This window comes from Gasterosteus aculeatus, chromosome 4, assembly GCF_964276395.1.
Source record: "Gasterosteus aculeatus chromosome 4, fGasAcu3.hap1.1, whole genome shotgun sequence".
Lineage (NCBI taxonomy): Eukaryota > Metazoa > Chordata > Actinopteri > Perciformes > Gasterosteidae > Gasterosteus > Gasterosteus aculeatus.
The window spans coordinates 34,017,237-34,036,717 of record NC_135691.1 but is presented as its reverse complement, the minus strand read 5'-3'; the positions used below and the strand labels follow the sequence as shown (position 1 = coordinate 34,036,717).

Here is a 19,481-nt window from a genome sequence, read left to right as displayed (position 1 = left end):
TTTAAACAAAATCAGGTTTATTTTCTCATTTGAAAATATGAGGATGTTACGGAACCGTCACCAGAAAGTGATGCACATAGAAGAGACAATAATATGAAAATATACATTATGGACTTTCAGCTTTGGAGAGGAGGTGCACTGAACTCATGAAGAGCACATCAAACGAGTGTGATCCGATTTAAGAAAGAAAAAATAAAAACACCAAAGACCGATGGAAAGAAAACAGAAAAAAGCTATTTCAGTGTTGCTTAGAAAGGCCGTGCTTTAAAATTTTCCATATTTGGCTTTAGACTGGACTGAATACAAAGAAGAAAATAAGCTGCATTGACAAGCCTCATTTCACCCCCCTCATCATCACAGGGATGCTGGGTAACAGCAGCTACGTCGCTCGCCTCCCTGCATGGAGACTGTCATGCTGCATTCAAGGCACCTGGGAAAAACAGGCGCTAAGGGGTTGATACCACCACTTTTTTGGTTTCTGACATTTATTTATTTTAAATAGAACATCTCCTGAGTTATCAAAATTCATATTTATTAAAATATGACGACTTTGTGTGCAGGTTTCACCTGAAATGTCACTTCTCTCAGCTGTCATGTATGAAAAGAAAGTAGTAAGAATAATTATGTGTAATTAAAACGTAGGAGCAGAAATCCATCCAGCGATCTGTCTGTTGCTTGAATACAAGTTTCATCAATTGGAAATCCTTTCAAGTCAGGACCTTGAGCCGCCATAACGTTGTTATGGTTATTCCCACAGGACTTGAATGCAGCATCAAAGGCTTTACACTCAAGTAAATTTGTTCTATTCACATCGAGAGGAAAAAAAAGGCGATTTAATTTAAAAGCCAAGACATGATGGAGCTTTTCTCCAGTCGCCCAATGCTGCCTCACAGTTGACAGGCTAGCTTGTCGACGCTAAAACTGCAATCATTGGAGAAAAGCACAGCGACTCGTATGTTACCCGAAAAACATACCACACGTTTTACAAAAAAAAACAAAAGCATCAAAACAACAAGACCGGAAAAGTTTTAACTGTCCCGAACAAAGGAAACGCTGTCAAATGTACACTTCACGAACGCACAATCCCACACCCACAGTTAAAAAGACAACAACTTGTAAAATGTCCTCATTAAATGAGACAGCGACGGGGACAAACACGACGTAAATACAGTACGGCTGCACCTTCCGGTGGAGGTGTCGTTGTGATGTCACAGCTGGCGGGTGTGCAGGACCTGTCGGCCTCGTGCAGCCAGGGAGAGTTTGTTCACAGGGCTGCGGAGGATCTTCTACACATACGGGAGAGGAAACAACCGGCTGTGTTCCCAATGCGCCGACGATCCTTCCGGGTTCTTCCCTCTGATGACCGGAGGAGAGCAGACGGGGAATCCGACGGCCAATGAAACGGCCGATCGATTCCAACCGACTTGTCTTTTAGTCGCCGGGTACTTTGGACTGTAGTGATACGCATTGATGTCAGCGTGGTGTAAAAGTCATACAAGCTTACGCCCGTGTGGAGGAATTCCAGTGGAGGTGCATTCTGGGAAAGTCTGTCTGTGGACCCCGTTGAGGCACGCGAAGAACAAAAGCCACCAACCAAGTCACCGTGGAGCCCAAAAACACGGCTGGCGCGAGGCTGAATGTAAGCTCCGCCCCCACGAGAGGAAACCCCCGGGCCCCTCCCCGGGTCTCGTGCCGTGACCCCGCCGATCAGCGCGGGAGGAGCAGTCGTTCCACGGCGCCCTGCAAGTGTTCCCAGTTCTTCCACAGCAGCGCCAGCACGGACACGCCCACGCAGGTGAGCGCCATGTGCAGGCGGCTGCGCAGCAGCGGGGCGGTGAACTTGGCCGCCGTGGAAACGCAGACCAAGATGACGGTGACGATGGCCAGCATGATGTTGATGCACTTCCCCAGCAGCACCTTGGCGTCGGTGTTCTCCACCTGCACCGTCTGCTGCTGCTGCTGCTGCTGGAGCTCCAGCTTGGAGACGCGGGTCTGACACGACTCCAGCACCTCCTGCACAACGCACACGCAACACAATGTCAGGGAGGTCCTGTCACGTTGTCTTATCCCTTTACACAATGAATAGATTGTCGCTCTGTGTTGTGGTGTGACTGTGGCGGACTACCTGGATGTCCCTGGCCCTCTCGTAGGCCTGGTAGGCCACCTTCTCCTCGATGCTCGCCAGCTCCTGCTTCAGATTGATGGTCTCGTTCTGGTGGAGCTCCGTCAGGTCATTTAACTGGTCCTCCAACCGCTCATACCTGACACACACACACACACATGCAGAGGAGGAGGCAGAGAGCCAACAAGAGAGAGAGAGGGAGGGAGGGAGAAGCATAATTGAGCGTGTGAGTGGGTGAGTAACTACAGCAATGTATGTGCTGCTGCAACTCAGCTGCTGCAAACGTTTGTCCTTGGACGACTGAAGCGACAGTCTGAGGGTTTTGTTGTGGAAGCACTGAACTCTATATTTAGTTCACAAAGGCTTATAATAACCGTCAAAAGCTCTCTGAGGAGCAACAGATGTACAGTGCCGGATTCACACTTTGGTGCCACTATTTATAAGGGAATCATTTACCAGTAACACAAAGTACTCGGCCCTCTGGGCTCAGTACAATCAATCAATAATCTATGATGTGTCTTCGTCTTTTATTGACGTGTTCTAAGAGCTTCCTGCTCCGGCGGTTCGATCCCCACCTGTATCTCTCCTCCTGCATCATCTGCGTGAAGTAGCTGTAATCCCGTTTGAACTGCGTGTTCATGCTCTCCATGTCCTCCGCCAGCTGCACCTGCGCCTCCCTGACCTCCCGCACCACCTCCAGCACCTCCCCCAGCCGCCCGTTGGAGTCCGACCTCCCGGCGCCCCCGGACTCCGCCCCGGAGCCCCCGGCCGGGTTCCCGTTGGAGTCGGCGGAGGCGGACGTCCCCGTGGAGCACTCGTCGTCGCTCTGGTACTTGGTCGCCTTGGCCACCGTGGTGGCGCTGCCGCTCAGGCCCCGCGCCGCGCCTTCCGCGTGGAGCCCCGCCCCCGACTCCATGGAGCTCTTGAGGTGGGCGATGTTGTCGGCGCTGCCGAACTTGTTCCTGATGAGGTTGGCGAACTCCCGCGACTTGTTGAAGAAGAACGGCGGCGAGAGCGACACGCCGGGCCCGATGGTCTTCACCTTGTCCAGCGCCGGGTGGCGCCCGGCGGCGCTGACGTCGCGCAGGCTGCCCTCTTTGCTGTGGGTCCCGGACTCCTTGTGGTTGGGGAGGGGGTGGGGCTTCCCGTTGGTCTCGCCGTCCTTCACGCGGCGGTGGTACTGGTCCAGCTTCTTCTGCAGCCGGGCGATGGTGTGCGCCGACTTCTGGTTCTTCTTCTCGAAGACCTGGCGGATCCGCCCCACCTGCTGCTTGTCGGCGTTGTTCACCAGCTTCAGGTACTCGGCCACGTTCTGGTCCCGAGCCGCCTGCTCCACCTTGATCTGCTCCGTCACCTGGAGGCGGAGATGATGGTTACGTTCGGGGTCCCGACTGACCACATTATTATTATACGTTCGTATAATAAGAAACTTTATGAAAACCAATTCCAGAGTTACTCGAACCAATTTAAATTAAAAAAATGTAATACTGAAATCTAATCTGCTCATTATTGGATAGAGAAGATAAACAAAGAACTCTACAAAGAACCACCAAACTGAGCCGAGGAGATATTGGATTTGTTCGGTAGGTTCCGACCTTGAGGACCTTCTGCTGCAGGCTGTCGATGCCGAGCGCCCCCTTGGTGAAGTCCAGGCCGACCCCGTCGTCCCCGACCCCGCCGTCCCCGGCCCCGTCCACCGCGTGCAGGTTGGACTCGGAGCCGCCGCGGCGCATCGGCACCGGGACGCCGAGGACGTTGGCATCGCAAGCGCCGCGCTCCGCCTGCGAGCACACGCGCACAAATAAAACATCGTCACGAGAGAAACTGTCAAATTAAAAATATATACATGTATTTCACAGTGACATTTAGAATGGTGACATTTCATCTTTTACAATTGTTTGCTTTAAAAGAATGAGTGAAAGTGTTATTTCTATGTTGGACTACTTAAAAAACACTTAGTGATCGAAGTGACATCACTATGGTGACCGCTTCCACAAAGGTCTAAAAACGCCTCACTCTCTACAACGTCACAGAAAGGAAAACAAACTATTTCCTGCCGTAGTTTTCGACGTCTACTCGAGCTTCCTGCAGGAAGAGCTGCTGCACAATACGGAGCCATTGATACGGAGCGTCAGGAAAAGCTCCTCTCATCTCCTCTCGGCCCCCCGAGCGTCTGCAGATAAGAGCGCAGCGTAAAGCCGGATGGGGAGAACGCGCAGCCTGCAGAGGCCGACGGGGGGGCGGCTACTCCGTCAGTCAGAGGATCAGTGCGCAGAGGCCCGAGGCTCCAAACAAACCCAAAATGCACTAGAGCAGACATTACGTAACGGCCGACTAACACATCAGTGTTTAGCAACCTCTTGTTGCCACGGGAAGCAAAGTGCACATGGATGGACTAAGCTCTAAAACACGCACGCACGCGCACACAGACGAGCAAACAGCCGATGAAGGCTGTATTCTTTTTCGTCTGGTTCTTTGTGGCGCGGTCTGATTGCGCCATTCCGTGGCCTCGCGATGCTTCCTGCAGAGTCAGCGAAACCCAGCAGCACAACACGCGGACCACGCGGTGCAGACCAAACATCTGCGTGACGTTATTGATGTGACTCCTTTGTTCTGGACGCTGCTGCTGCTGCTGCTTCTTCTTCTCGCCTGTCTGTCAACGTCTGGTGGCTCGCGACTTTAAATGTGTACAGCTGTCAGTCAGCGTGAGGAGGAGGGAGACGGAAAATAATCTTAATGTCATGTTTGTAAGTCCAGCTCGCGGTGGAATATGTTCAAACTCGGATTTGTATTTTTTAAATGACCAAAAAAAAGTAGTACAGCCCGGATTTGATAAATGCTAATCCCCCTGGGAAGGACATGTTATCCGTCTGTATGTTCCGCTGTATTGTGCTTTATGTAAACGTAGAAACCCTGCGTGACGATTCAAGTGATGATGTAAACGTCTTAAACGGCGCCACACGTTAACTGCAGGTGTTTAACGTGACTTTTCAAAGTGCCGGCGCCTTGTGGCTGCAACAGTTGGCGGCAAAAGGTTAATAAGAGAAAATAATGATGATTAAATAATTGAAATCTGTTGCAGGCGGATTAGCCCGAGACGACGGGCTGCGAATCACGCTCTCCCCTCTCTGCACGAACCAAACGCTCATCCCTTTACCCTCAAACAGCCTGGAATGAACGCGCGTGTCCGCGGGAGATTTAAGGGCCCGGCAGCCGGCGCACGTATCGGAGGTCGCTGGGAAAAGTGGGTCCGAGGGCGGAATCGTTAACATGTGAGCACGCAACACGTGTGTGAAGGGCAGACCAGGTCAGCGCCCCCGCGCCCGGGCCTTTTAGATCATTGTACAGATGGGCGGACACACAAAACACACACACACACACACACACACACACACACCAGGGCGTTTGGCCAGCGGCAGATATTCAGATAGTCACCAAAAAATGTATGAACGGATGTGAATTAAAAGTGAAGCATGAGCAGCCATAAAACGGCGTGCAAAAACGGGTATTTTTTAGAAATGTAACATCCTGTTCATTTACATAACATCTGGAGCTGTTTCGTTTCGGAAGCTCTGATGCATATAAAAACATCTATTTATACTTATTCTTGCACCGCTTTGGTAAATTAACAATGATCCTTCCACAAACCACCACCCAAACATATAAACTGTCTGAGGCCACTTTGGTGGAAGTTTGGATGCATTTAAGATGAAATAAGACAAATAGTCCTCAGTCACGCCAGCGGTTCTATGAGGCGTTGGAGTAAATGCCAACAGCAGCACGCTAACTTGGCAAAGAGCTCATGTGTGCGATCGACACTTGGCAACATTTATTCCGATCAAAAGTCAGATGGAAGTTATTGGAATTCATCCTGAAGGGGAAATTAACATTCGTGCCAAATTTCATGGCAATTTATTCCAAATGTATCGAGACCAAAGCGATGGACCGACTGACCCCGTTGTTCCCAAAGCCAAGCCGCTAAAAATAACCTACTGATTAACTGACAAAGAATATAATGATCACTCGGAGGCAAGCAGGACACTGGGGGGGACGCGGGGTGGGGGGGGGGCATCTGCGGGATTTACGTCGACTTTCTACAACCGAGATGTGAGATGGGAAACTGGAGAGGAGGCTTTGCTGGAGCCAAAGTGGGCCGACAAGTGCTACTCCAACTCCCTCTGAGCTGAGTGTGGGGGGGCAAACCCCCGTCTCCTTGCTCCCGCCCCCAATCCATCCATTCATAGCCCGTCAGCTGATCAGAGCGGGGACACAAGAAATACATTTTAATTTTTGTCGTGTTCGTGTTAAATACAATCATTAGCTCCTTATTGGTATCTGAGAGAGAGAGGAAATGCAAAATATGTCAAATCGGTAAAGTGTTTATAGATGATTCTTTACTTCCTGTGATCAATCCAGCAGAGATTATAGCACATTAGCCGTCATTCAGTGGAGCGTAAACCAGCATGGAGCCGCACACAGTCTGAACCAGCACAGCAGATTAGCAGCGGCTGATTTAAACTGGTGGGTTTGAGTATTAAGCGAGGAAATAATGGGATTTGGAGATCAAGAGGTTTAGTGGAAGTGGAAGTTTAAAACCAGACTTCTTAAGCCAATAAAAGGAAGCCAGTTCAGCATGAAACCACGGCAACGTGAGGCTGTACATCCGAGCTGCGTGCTTAGCTTAGCGTTAGCGCGCTAACTTCAGCGCCAAGCACAGAGGGAATATTGTTTGTGTTGCACCTATCTGGTAGTAAAGTCATGGACGCATTAAAAACGTTGACCTTGGTGCTGAAAAGTCAGAATAACCCCGAAGTCAGGAGGACTCATCCGCTGGGCCCCGCGGATGTTTCATGGAAATCCCTCAAATTGTTATTCAGGTATTTCAGGTCACCAGCCGAGCAGCTGAGCGACGTCCTGCAGCGACTTGCTAAAAACAACACATTACCTTTACCTTTGTGCCTTGTGGACTTTTCATTACCGTTCTGCATTGCTCATTTGCTTCTTTATAATGCTTGTTTTTTTATTTGCTTGCTGCTGACCTGCGTGACTAATAAAGCATTACTTTATCTGATCTTGGCTCTCCTGCTCCTTTGTAATCGCTCTCTTCTCTAACAGGACAGAATGCAAAGCGGCCCTTTGGACAAACATGGAGACGTGCTCGGACTGCAGGCGCAAAACTCCTCCTGCAACTCACTCAGATGGACTCAAAATGATTTGTTTACGCGTCAGGAGTAATGAACCAAACCACTAAGGGACACGCGGAACAGAACTATTCATTATCGATTCAAGCGACCCCTCCTGGGGGGGCACGCTTGCCCTGATGCGCTCTCTGACGCTGCCACATTACCACTGATGGGGTTTTAGGGCTCATAACTTCTGCTGACTTTAATGATGCAGATTCTTAATGATTAGATTAGATTCGTTGTTGTCCAACGGGTGAACAATTAGGAAAATAATTAGTTTAAGTCATACAAGTTCGGTTTTGGTGCAAGGCAACGCCCCCCCGCCTCCTCCTTCGCCTGGGAGAATAAATGGAAAGCAAAGCCGCCACAGATCACAGATATTATCGAGGGTCATTATGGGGTCTAATGATGGATGAGGTCATAAACACGACAAAGTCCGGACACTTCAGGATAGTTTATAGGTGGAGGTGCATCTTAATCACATTGCGTCCTTATGAGCAACGTATAATGCATATTAATAAAGCCAGTAAAGTGAATATTATTTTAATAGAAGCACCTATTAACATTCAAAGCATATTTATTGATTTGATTAAGAAGAGGAATCGTCGAAGAAATGTTGCAACGTTGCATCTCTGCGGGAGACACAAAATAACAAATATGAACATTAACTTCACTGTGGCTGCAACTAACTACTATTTTTATCAATGTGGACCAAACGCGAGGAGGGGCCGAACAGCTGATTTCTGATTACGTGAAAAAACTATTTAGTGCAGTGAAATAGTGAAGTTTCATACATGTAAATGATTGTTGTCACTGAAAGCAGCTAAACATCAGCTGTCTTGTGTTCTGCAACATTCACTATTAAATGGACCTACAGTGTGTCTGTGTGTATACAGACATATATATATATATATATATATATATATATATATATATATATACAACAGACACCTCTATATTCTAACTCTATTCTAACGAGTGTGAGGATGAAAAGTCGAATGCAACGAGACTTTTTCTACATTACGTGTGTGCAGAACATCAAAAGTTCAACATTCCACGGCTTCAAAGCCCTTTTCAAAGGCTCCTCTGCTCCTCTCCGTGGATGTGCTCCTAAGAACACGACGCAACAAGAGCCTTTCACAACATCAAGGCTTTTTAAAGTACGAGGCCGAGGGCGAAACACACACAGGATTTCAGGTGTTAAATCTTTTCCGTAGTCTGGTGCAAACGCAGGCCGCTAACGACGCTTAATGACAAAGCGCTTCATTCAGAGAGACGTTTATTTAATTGGCCAGCGTGTGACGGATCATTTAACACGAGTCTCGCTGGGACTCAATTTACTTTTTAGAGCCAGCAGGAGGAAGAGGAGAAGCGATGGACTCATTCGTCAATCAATAAATCACAGGATCAATGGACGTCGAGCTAGAAATCCATTTACTATCTGGGGGCTTTGCAGCAGTATGATGACAACACATAATAATACATATAAAGCTTAAAGACTGAGCAGGGAGAATACAACACACACACACACACACACATAAAAAAAGTTGTAATCTGTCCTCTCCTCTTGTAATCTGAGATTTTAATCCGCTGCTTTCCAGAGCAACGATTACCCAGCAGCCCTTGCGCCCACTTTGAAATGCTCGGCGACGGGAAACCAAAGAAAGGAAGCGATTTTAGCGTCGGGGAGGAATAATAAAACAATTGAAAGTGTCAACAAAGAGAAGAATGAAGAAAAAGAGGCGCGGAAGAGGAGAGAAACAGCGGATGAGTCGAGGTTTGAGCTCCACAGGTGGACCAGCAGGACCGGATTAGAGCTTGAAAGGAAGGTCAGGGTCCACACCGCGGCCCTCCGTGTTGGTATCCTAGGTTACCAAACTGTTGACCCCAACGGGTATATTATCAGATTTGACTTTACGACCTGGATTCATCATGAGATTGTTGAGTAACCATCAGCTGACCTCAGGCACATTTCTACAGCTTATATCAAGAGGGTAATTTAAATGAATCCATGGGGGGGGCTTCAATGCTTCTATATCATCAAAGGGGGGGCTTGAAAGAAAAAGTGTGGCAACCACTGGTCTTATGAGAAGCTATTTATTTATACCACACACACACACACACACACACACACACACACACACACTGAGCTGCATTCACCACCCAGATGGAGAATCGCTGCATTTTTAGACGCCTGATTCATAAGAAACGGTCACAGTGACTTTAAAATGTGCCCACGTGTTGTGAATGAGTGAATGACTCCTTCTGTCAACACACTGTGCAAACAAGTTACGCCGCACTGACTGGCAGGTGTGTGTGTGTGTGTGTGTGTGTGTGTGTGAATAAACTGTGTAAATAAATGTATAAATAAGACAAACTATTTTCCTTATAAACTGATTTTTTTTTTTTTATTGAATAGTGAGAAACGGTAAATTACCGTTAAATCTGTCCAACAAGCATCAAGACCGATTTTTTTTAATGATGAAACTAGCAAATATTTGACCCTGTATTTCCTTGTGTGAGTTCATATGTTTCTACATGTTTAAATATTTAAGACGTAACCTGCCGCTGCTGCAGGTTGCAGTGAGTAAACAGAAGCTGTTCTGTTGAGAGGTTTAGAGGAAAGGAAATCCAAAAAGCGGCAAATCCAAAATTAGGCAGCTCGTTTAATACATCTGCTCACAGAGAGTAATAACAGGCGATGCATCAGCGTTATGTGATATGAAACGGCCCTGTGTGTGTGTGTGTGTGTGTGTGTGTGTGTGTGTGTGTGTGTGTGTGTGTGTGTGAGCCCAACACCAGATCTCTTTGACGAGCAGAGGGTTTGTGCGTTTTAATCCACACGCCGTGTCACTCGCACACCCGGCATCACTGCTGGTGTGTGCGGCTTCCCTGCCCGGCTCAGCACACTCCATCCCAACAGGAGGAAGATAAACCCGCGGGAGGGGGAGGGGGGGAGACACACATGCGAGATCACCCAGACGCCGTCCTCCACCCAATGGGGGCTCGTCGGTTGCCCCCGACAACGGACGCCGCAGGAAAACCGGTTTCCAGCGTTCCGCTGAACCAGATTTAAAGAGCAACGTGCTCGGACCCGCCGGGCGTAATTATTTCGTTACGCTCTGTTCACACGAGTCGATCCGTCCGCAATCATCCGGAGACGCGCGTCTCAAGACCTAAAATGACCCCCAACAAAAGAGTTAATGCGAGATGCGGAGAGCGGGAGGATGAATGTCAGAAGATGCTGTAAAATGTCATCGCGGTGGTAATTTCCTGAGTTGCTGTCGTCATGTAACATGCTGAGTTTAGCTTCACACGAGGTAAACAGAAGCTGCGGGGGGAAAGGACACCGGGGACATTGTCCTCTAGGAGACGGGCCAGCCCGTTCCTTCCTTTGTTTTGGGTTTGTTGCGTCAGCCGGGGGTCCCGGGGGCCGCACCTCAGCCCCCCTCCCTCCACCACCATCACAACAACGGTGACAAACCGTCGCTTGCTGCTAAACCGTCCTGATCGGAGTCGCAAGTGTTTCTGGACAAACAATCAAGGATTTGCCAAATGATTCTGAGAAAAAAGAACTGCAGTGGCTTCAACGGCCCCTGAATGTAAAAAGAGAATTTCATTAAAAGAGGATCCCTCAAAATAATCCACCCATGACTTCCATTCATTTTCGGCCATTTCCCTTATGACCCCAAACTGATCCGAAGAAACCTGACTTGACCCGTTGAGAAATTCACAGATTCTCGTCCTTTCTTTTCCAAGAAGGACGGAGCGGGACTGAGGGCGTAAACAACAACAAGTTCTCCTTAATGACATGAATCTAAAGAGAAACAACAATCATTTTAGAAAAACTCACTGCTGCCCAGAGGGGAAACTCAGGAGCTCAGAACCCCCCCCCCCCCCCCCCCCATGCTTAACATCACACACACACACACACACACACACACACACACACACACACACACACACACACACACACACACACACTCCTGTAAACAGCCTGCAGACATGCAGGAAATCTCCCCTTTGAAACTGATCCAACGGTAGAAAGAGAAAGGGCTGCTTGGTGTAATAAACTACACAACACAACCACCACACACACACACACAAACCTGGATTTATTTCTTTATCTAGCTGATGTTCTTATTTTGATACTTTAGTAAATGGATTACACATTCGTCTTTGTGATCTATTATTGAATTAATGTTTTCTGCAGTAGATTATTTCCTGTGTAAACGCTGCTAACTAGATTAGGGTTTTTGTGGTAAATAGGTTAGAATTAAGCGTAAAATAAATCAATAATCGCTCTAAAGACTTCGGTAAATTGCTCGATTAGGCTTTGACTTTGGTCTGAAGCAACAGTGCAGTACTTCTTACTTCTTATATAACAATGTAGATAATGCAAAACCTTTTCTTAGATTTTTTTTTTTTTTGATCAGTTATGATAACCTGAATATTTTCTAGAGCTATACATGCATAAAAGTAAAATGTATTTTTGTCTGTTTTTAAATGTGTTAGAGTAGAATTCAGAGATTATAAAATAATTATAATATATATAAAATATAGGGTATAATATATATATATAATAAACATACACTTCCACAGCAACCGTGGCCCTTGGGCAAGGCTCCTCATCCTGCACCCTGATCACCTGCTAGACGCTCAGCCGGCACCCGTGTGTGTGTGTGCGTGTGCGTGTGTGTGTGTGTCTGTGTGTGTGTGTAAGCACCCACAACAACAACGTGTTGTGTCAAACAGAGTGGCTCCTGGACATTTGGGGGGTGGGGGGGGTAACTCCTTAACGCCTCCTTCCTCCTCTCGAGCCTCCCGGCTGATGGTGTCGCGTGCTGTTAGCTGCCGTTAGCTAGGAGTCGTAAACGCGTACTTACCATCGTTGTTACCGTCCGCCGCGCCGGTGTGACCGCGTCACTGTTCCCGGTAAACTTTTGTCCGAGGCGGCGGCGGCACGCGGAGCTCCGGACATAATCTCCCGGACTGCAGAAAACAACAACAACAACAACCGGAATCTCCCGCTGTTGTTGTCCTCAAAGCGTGAAGTTGCCGGTTGCCCGTCAGAGAAACAACCGACCGACCGACCGACGGCGACGGTGTGGTTTCAGTCACCGAGCCGGCGGTAATCCGTCTCGAGCCAGCGAGCCGGGGAGGACACACACACACACACACACACAATGTGCGATTACGCCCCGCCCACCCGGTTTGTACAGCGGGAGGGGCAGCGGGGGATATCGAATACACCCCCCCTTGAGAACCAGAGACCGCAGAGCTGCTCTACGTAAATTATAGAGTGCGTAGTTGTTTGTTTTATTGAATGCTGGCAATCATCAATAAAAATGCTCAGAGGTGGAATAAGTATTAGTATTTCCCTAAATCTCTTCCTTTGAACATTAGTGAAGTAGAAGAACAAAATGAGACAAAAACGAAGAATTCAACTAAAGTACAAGTACTTGAAGAGTCAATTCAGCTCCTCTTTAATATTTTCCCTCATCAGTTACCGGCAGGTGAGGTCTCACAGGGTCGGATGAATTACCCGACAGAAGGTCTGGGCGAAGACTCGTGAATGATTCACGTGGGTCAGAGCCGGTCGGCTGCGGCATCGCTGATAAAGAAAACCAATTAGTGAGGTCATGTGATATGGCGTCCCGGCTCACGTGACGTCTTCATCCACGCCATACAAGGGGAGTCCTCGCCGTCCGGTTGGGAGGCACCGACGCGCCGACGGGTGTTTCCCCCCCTGTTCACCACGTCGGCCTTCATCGCCATCTGCCCTCCAGTAGGCCGCTCTCTGGCGAGGAGTCGGCCATCTTTTAATCGGCGTGAGGGTGTTGGCTGTGGTGCACTGCTGTTAATCAGCAACAAAAGTCCACTTTGAGACTATTCTCTGTGCTCAGATTGTCTCACTTCGAGGACAAAAAAAATCTGTCAGAGTTGAGCACGCACACATGCACGGACGCACACACGCACGGACGCACACACTGACTACCATCAATGTCTGTGTTCTTTTTGAGACTTCCTGCAGCGCTTCCTGTCTCCATCTCAGCAGCCTGACCTCCGGGGCACCAGAGACTTCCTGGACATCGGCACTGGTCTGGAGCGGTTGGGTGGGGCTCTGGATTGTTTTGGGGAGGGGTCAGGATGTTCTGACGGAGCTCCGGAATGTTTGACGGAGTCGGGAACGTTCTGGAGGGATTCCGATGTCTCTCGTTTCCAGCAGCATTTGCCGTTTGTTTGTCTTGTTTTTTATCTGCTCGCCACTGAAGAACGGAGACCAATCAGAGCGGAGCGTGATAACAGCTGGTCAAAGGTGACAAGCTGTCATCCATGTTTACAGCATTATTCAGTGTAACCGACCTAAACCAATACCCAGAAAAATAGAAACACCTGTATCATGAAACGTTTGACTTTACTTTATATTACTGGTCGATTTACTTTAACATTTTATACTTGTTCTCTTGTGTTGGACCACATTCATGTTTCCAATATTTAGCCCACCTAACATACACACATGGAGGATAAACGCCGGTAAAACTAGCGCCGGTTCCCAGAATCTCAGCGACTTCATTTAAAGTGAGAAGAGAAACTCGGCCGTGAATAGAAAGTGAGACCGGAGGCTGACGTCTGAAGGACAGACTTGCCGTCCTGATCCCGTCCTCGCTGCTTCCTTTTTTCTCTTCAGCTCCGCCACTCAGACGACGCGGTGATGGAGGAAATGACCCGGCGAGAAAAACATTACCATCAAGAACATTAAGATTTTGAAGTCGCAAAGTCACCGCCTGTAATGTCTGGCTGACGTCACAGAGACGCTCTAATGGGGTTTTAATTAAGCCTTTTGTCAGTCGGGAATATGTGTGTCCACATCCAGATGAGCACGGTGGCAAAACAGCTGCTGCCAGCACATCTGTTGGGGAAACTCATTTCCGCCGAGGGTCCAAGGCAGAACCCACCCAACAGGGAGACGCATCGACAGGCATTGGAGCAGCGAGGTTATGATGTATCTGGGATTAAATAATCCCGGCAGACAGAATATCATCACAACCCCCCTCGGTTCTTATCGCTCGTTGCTTGAATGTCTAGAACTTTATGACCCTGCAGGCCTCGCTTCAATCGAGCGCAGCACGTCGTCACCCTGAACTTAAAATCATGTAATCCCTTCCGCCGCCGCCTCTGCCAAAGATGATGGATTTGTCAGCCGGGAGCCGGTTTCAACCAGCCTCAATGTTCTGGGCTCGCTGCGGGAGCAGCGATCCTCGCTCACACACAAACATGCCGCAAACAGAGACGAGCGTGATTCACGGGACGCAGCGTCCCCGTATATCACCGGGCTACTGAAAGCTGGTGAGTGATTTACTGGTTCGGCACCTCGAGCTTCTGACCAAACAGCTGCAGACGCGGAGAAACATTTGCATTAATTGTTTTCGGGTCTCCGTCCGCTCATTTGCTCAGCCGGCTCTTTGGCATTCACACCCGAGTAGTTTGTGGAACTGGTTTTTGTGTGGTTTTCTGATGACACCTGAATCTCCGCTCTAACGTGAGGTTCTTTTCTTATCTGCAGCCTCAGTTAGAATCCATAAAGTTAGGGTTCGGGTTTCTGCCACAAATGAGCAGAGGAAGCTCGGCTCCTCCTCCTCCTCCTCCTCCTCGCAACCTTTTCAGCCTCCATAAAAGCATTTCTTCAGGGAGGACTACGCTCCCCTGCTCTCCAGCCGGGTCCTTTGTCCCCACATAGCAGGGGAACTAAATCATCGGGGCGCTTGAATGGGCACGCCGGGAATGAAAAGGGGCTGGTGTTTTGTTTTTGTTTTTCCCGGGGGGCTCTGGTGGTAAATCTAAACTGATCTGATAGGGGCTTTGCAGCAGATGGATGCTCACCCGTCAAATACAGCCAGGCTTCTATCTGGAGCACTTCTGAATGGGGCCCAAACTGCTGCAAAGCAGCAAAGTAAAGGGCCTCTTACAGGCCGACAGAGGTTTTCTACACAGTAATCAGAATTCTTGCTGACACGCCATTTTTTAAAAACTGCTTTCAGCCACAAGCTTCTTCTGTCGGTTTCCTCGTCATCTCTTTCTTGATGCGTGAGCAGCCCTGGATCGCTTGCCCTGCGGTCGGCATCTCCTTGTGGCTAAAACGCCGGGCGCGTTTGTCTGGAGCTGCAGCTGGAGAAGTTCGGAGTGATCACGGCGCTGGTGCATTTGGCCGGGGGAAAAAAGCAGCTGAATTCACGTGGCCGACATCATTTTCGATCACTCGCTTGTGAGTGCAGCTCAACGTGCAAAGGCGATGACAAGATGAGCGCGTGTGCGCCGACGGCCGATTCGAGACACGTCTGAGGCTCAGTGCGAATAATACGACTGCGGAACGCGTGAACACTCGTGAAGGGGACAGCTCGGCCTCCAACAGGTTTGAAATGAATATCTAAGGGGTCAGACTTTCAAAGTGTGCGCTATGCTTTCATCTGCCATCGCCACCTCGCTGCCCACCCTGCACCCCCCCCGCCGGTGACATTTAACGTCCCTCCGTCCTCCTCTGACAGGTTGCCGACCTCTCTGCGGGACGAAGGTGTTTTTCTGGGGCAAAGGCGGCTGAATGATACAGAAGTGAGATTTTAAAGCAGAAGGAAACCGCCTGGAACCCAAATGTTGTGTTAAAGCCACGTTCATTGAAGTGTTGTTGTGTCAGAGATAAGGAACTCGCAGCCGGAGTTAACTTGAAAAGAAGAAGACAGAATGAAAGTGAGGACAGTGGGAGGAAACAGATGACGATAAAGAGACTAAACCTTTATTTACGGTACAGAGCCTGTTTTTCCTTTTCTGAGCAGGTAGCTGGAGGCTTGTAACACAGACAAGGTTACATGTTAATGAGGCGCGCGCGCACACACACACACACACACACACACACACACACACACACACACACACACACAGCTCTTTATTCAACCAAGCAAGTCAACTGTGAATAAATCATATGATATCTGCAATAATGGCGTCCTTATACCAGGAAAGAAAACGCGCTTGTGTCCCAAACACACAAACACACAAAGCACAGACACACAAACACACACACTCTGTTCTGTGAACTGAAACTCTCAATAGCTGGTTGGACAAAACAAGACATTCGAAAACATCCATTCGGTCACTTTTCAGTGTTATCTGGACTGTATGGATGATCCAATTAAAGACCCACATTATGCTGTGCTAGCAGCTTTAAGAAGCTAAATGCTAACTGTGCTATCATGGCTCCTCAATGAGAACGCTGGCTTAGTTTCTCCATTAACGCTCTTTTTTGTATTTTAATGCTGGTTTGAATATTCCCATTATACCTAAGGATGCATATGATTTAAGTACTTGTACAACAACAACAGGTGCTGTCAATAGTTTTGCTTTACTTCGCTTCAACGGCCGTGTTACGCGAGTGGGCGAGATGTGTTTTCAGCCCAGCACACAGAGATGAAATGCAAAGGTCACAAGGTCAGCAGACTTAACTCACAGAATAAACAATATTCACAACTGGTCAGCGTGGGCTGAGAAAGGTGAATACATCACAATGCAGAGATGCAGGGTTTGGTTTTACAAGACACATTATTACATCATACAGTTCTACACACGGTGACTATTGATCATAATATGCTGCTCTTTAGTTTCACGCTGATTTGCTTTCGATTCATGTTAAGGATTCAAAAGGGGAAGCAGAGATGTGAGAAATGCCTTTTAAAAACACTGGTACAGTATTTAGTTAATTAAAGTTAATGTCACTTTAATCCTCAGTGAAAAGTTAATGTCATTTTGACCCTCAATGAAATGAAACAAAATCCTAAATGAACCCTGGTTTCAGGGTGGGCAATGTGTCTTTCATTAACGTTCATGTATATTGCAAAGAATAGACTGTTGCTGTGGTACATTTTCAGAAAATGAAATGATGCATGAATGATGTAACAAGAGTCTACAGTCATAGCTGCTACGGGAGGCTTTTCTGGGACACAGAGCTTTGCACTAAATGCTAACATCAGAGTGCTAGCATCGGAGTGCTAACACGTCCATAATGACAATGCTAACATGCTGATGGTTAGCAGGCATATTGTTGACAACGTTATGCATCTTAGGACAGCAGGTCTGAAGGATTCCTTGAGTCAATTACTCAAAGTACAGCCAGCACTGAACAAATACAGAGGATCCCCAAAGGGAGCACGATTCATCCTCTGGGGAACAGGAACGCCTTTGCAGTCATTCACGACAACTGATATTCGTGGAGATATTTAGGTTTAAACGAGGTACATGAGAGACATACTGAGTGCTGTGGACAACACCCCTGTTGCACACACAGCTTAATGAGTGACAAAAGAAGGGGAATCATTGCACTTTGATTCACTGCCATGGTTACCATGGCAAACTGATGGAAGGGACCAGGGGGAACCGCTGGGGGGGGGGGATCCCTACGGCTCAGTAGGTTCACCACTATACACAACAACATATCCGGGGGTTGGTTGTCGCAGGACTCTCCCGTAGAGCCGAGACCCTGAATGAAAACAGAAAAGAAAGCTTCTTTCTGCGACTGTTTCCTTGTGCGTGGACCTGCAGAGGCTGCTTGCTTGACAGAAAGAGCACCGTTATACTGGCGGGGTTACATAACGTTGTTTATGTGGCACCTTGTTGTGCACACGCCGGCAGGTTGAGACCCGTAGCGCATGCACACACAAAAACACCACGTCAGCACAATGAAGGCAACGGGAACGGGCTCTTTTTGCAAACATGACTCCCTGTTGGAGCACTCGGAGGAACCAGGCGGAAAGCTGCGTGATCTATGACTCGCCGTACACATTCCTTAGATGTTCCTGGGGCAGCAGGGGCCAATCACATGCTTCAACACGGACTCCAAACGTGGTGAAACTTGCCCGACTCCAACTGTCAAAAAAACAACAACTTTCCAGCTCATCTCTGGTAGCATGAAACAACAAATGTATCACCAAAGCAAACCACGAGACAACAACCGATCCTTCTGGATGCCGCCTTCAACGCACAATCACAGCAGTAGATGCCAGGACCACAAGGAATAAATCAAAATGCACATTCTCATTCCGGCGGCGAACAAGTGGCCGCGTCTTTCTATCTCAAACATCCCGTATACGGCTTCTCGCGTGACTCACATAAAAGTGGACCTCTCGAGGCCGATAACGCGCTGCTGATTGCATGCGGTTCCCTTATCTACCGAAGAAAAGCCAACAGATTTTTAAAGTTTTAACGAGTGCAAACGCTACCTCTGACACGTAGATGAGCGGTATGGCGCTGAAGTTCTTCCTCATGCCTCCTCGTCCTCACAGCCCGAGGTCGAAGTGCACGCCACGGCAGCTTTTCAGGAAGGCCCCCCCGCACACCAGGGAGCTCCGTCCTCCTCTTTGAAGTGAGAGCGGAGGAGTGTGTGTGTGTGTGTGTGTGTGCAACCCTCTTATTGTGAAATGTCTGGCTTCCTGTGTCTCATAACTGCCCGCTTCCCTGTGCAGCCCGAAGCCGCTCCCCTGCACGGCGTTGGCTGGCGGCGGGGAGCGTTCCCCCGAGCTCTCCTGTCCCGGGACGTTGGGTCACACACTCGTGGGAATAAAACCGCCTTAAAAGGGCAACCGAGCAGCCCGGAGACGGAGAGTCTTTTGAGCCCAATCAGCCACCCTCCACCGGCCAGCAACAATCAGGGGGGGAGGGGGGCAGACGAGAGGATGGAGAGCTCGTGAGAGAGGGAGATTTTAAGGGAATGTGGGAATATTGAGTTAGTGCGGGAAGGCTCGCTGCAGGCGGGATGAACGCTCTCAGGACGCAGACAGATAACACTGTGTGTGTGTGTGTGTGACGTGGCTGGACTTCGCACACACACACACTCATAATCAAAGGCATACACGTGGGAGCCGGGGAGGGGTCAATGTTGTTTTCTGGTCATCTGACCAGGATGGATGAAGCGACGGTTCCCCTTAAAAGGAAATGAAAAATGAAAACTTTCATCCTGCTGAAAAGAGTTTTATGACAAAAACTAGAAGATACGATTTCTAAGGGAGACAGTCTTTAGTATGGACTGAATTTTCGTAGTGAACCATTTCTAGTTATTTCCCCAAAAACACTTGTACACGCGTGTAAGTGCAGATGTTCTTCTCAAATTTTGCCACCTTGTGATTTGAATCAAA

General features: G+C 48.5%; 1 protein-coding gene across 2 annotated transcripts; it reads right to left on the bottom strand.

Moving 5' to 3' along the window:
- On the bottom strand, positions 1 to 19,104 carry tmcc3 (transmembrane and coiled-coil domain family 3). 2 transcript variants are annotated; one of them, XM_040174301.2, is made up of 5 exons: positions 18,570 to 19,104; positions 3,718 to 3,903; positions 2,698 to 3,476; positions 2,126 to 2,261; positions 1 to 2,013 (listed from the first exon to the last, which is right to left on the bottom strand). In XM_040174301.2, exons 1-5 carry the CDS (start codon positions 18,612 to 18,614, stop codon positions 1,708 to 1,710), a joined length of 1,452 nt encoding a protein of 483 aa, XP_040030235.1. In that variant the 5' UTR covers positions 18,615 to 19,104; the 3' UTR covers positions 1 to 1,707. The 2 variants fall into 2 exon arrangements, with proteins under 2 accessions (XP_040030235.1, XP_077956641.1); XM_078100515.1 differs by lacking the exon at positions 18,570 to 19,104 and adding an exon at positions 12,192 to 12,545.
- Positions 19,105 to 19,481: the final 377 nt, after the last annotated feature.

Excerpts from the sequence above, each read along its gene's own strand:
- tmcc3 (XM_040174301.2), bottom strand. The coding sequence starts at position 18,614 with ATGAGGAAGAACTTCAGCGCCATACCGCTCATCTACGTGTCAGAG. Across the intron at positions 3,477-3,717 it reads TGCAGCAGAAGGTCCTCAAG|GTGACGGAGCAGATCAAGGT; the intron begins GTCGGAACCTAC and ends CTCCGCCTCCAG. Across the intron at positions 2,014-2,125 it reads AGAGGGCCAGGGACATCCAG|GAGGTGCTGGAGTCGTGTCA; the intron begins GTAGTCCGCCAC and ends TGCGTTGTGCAG.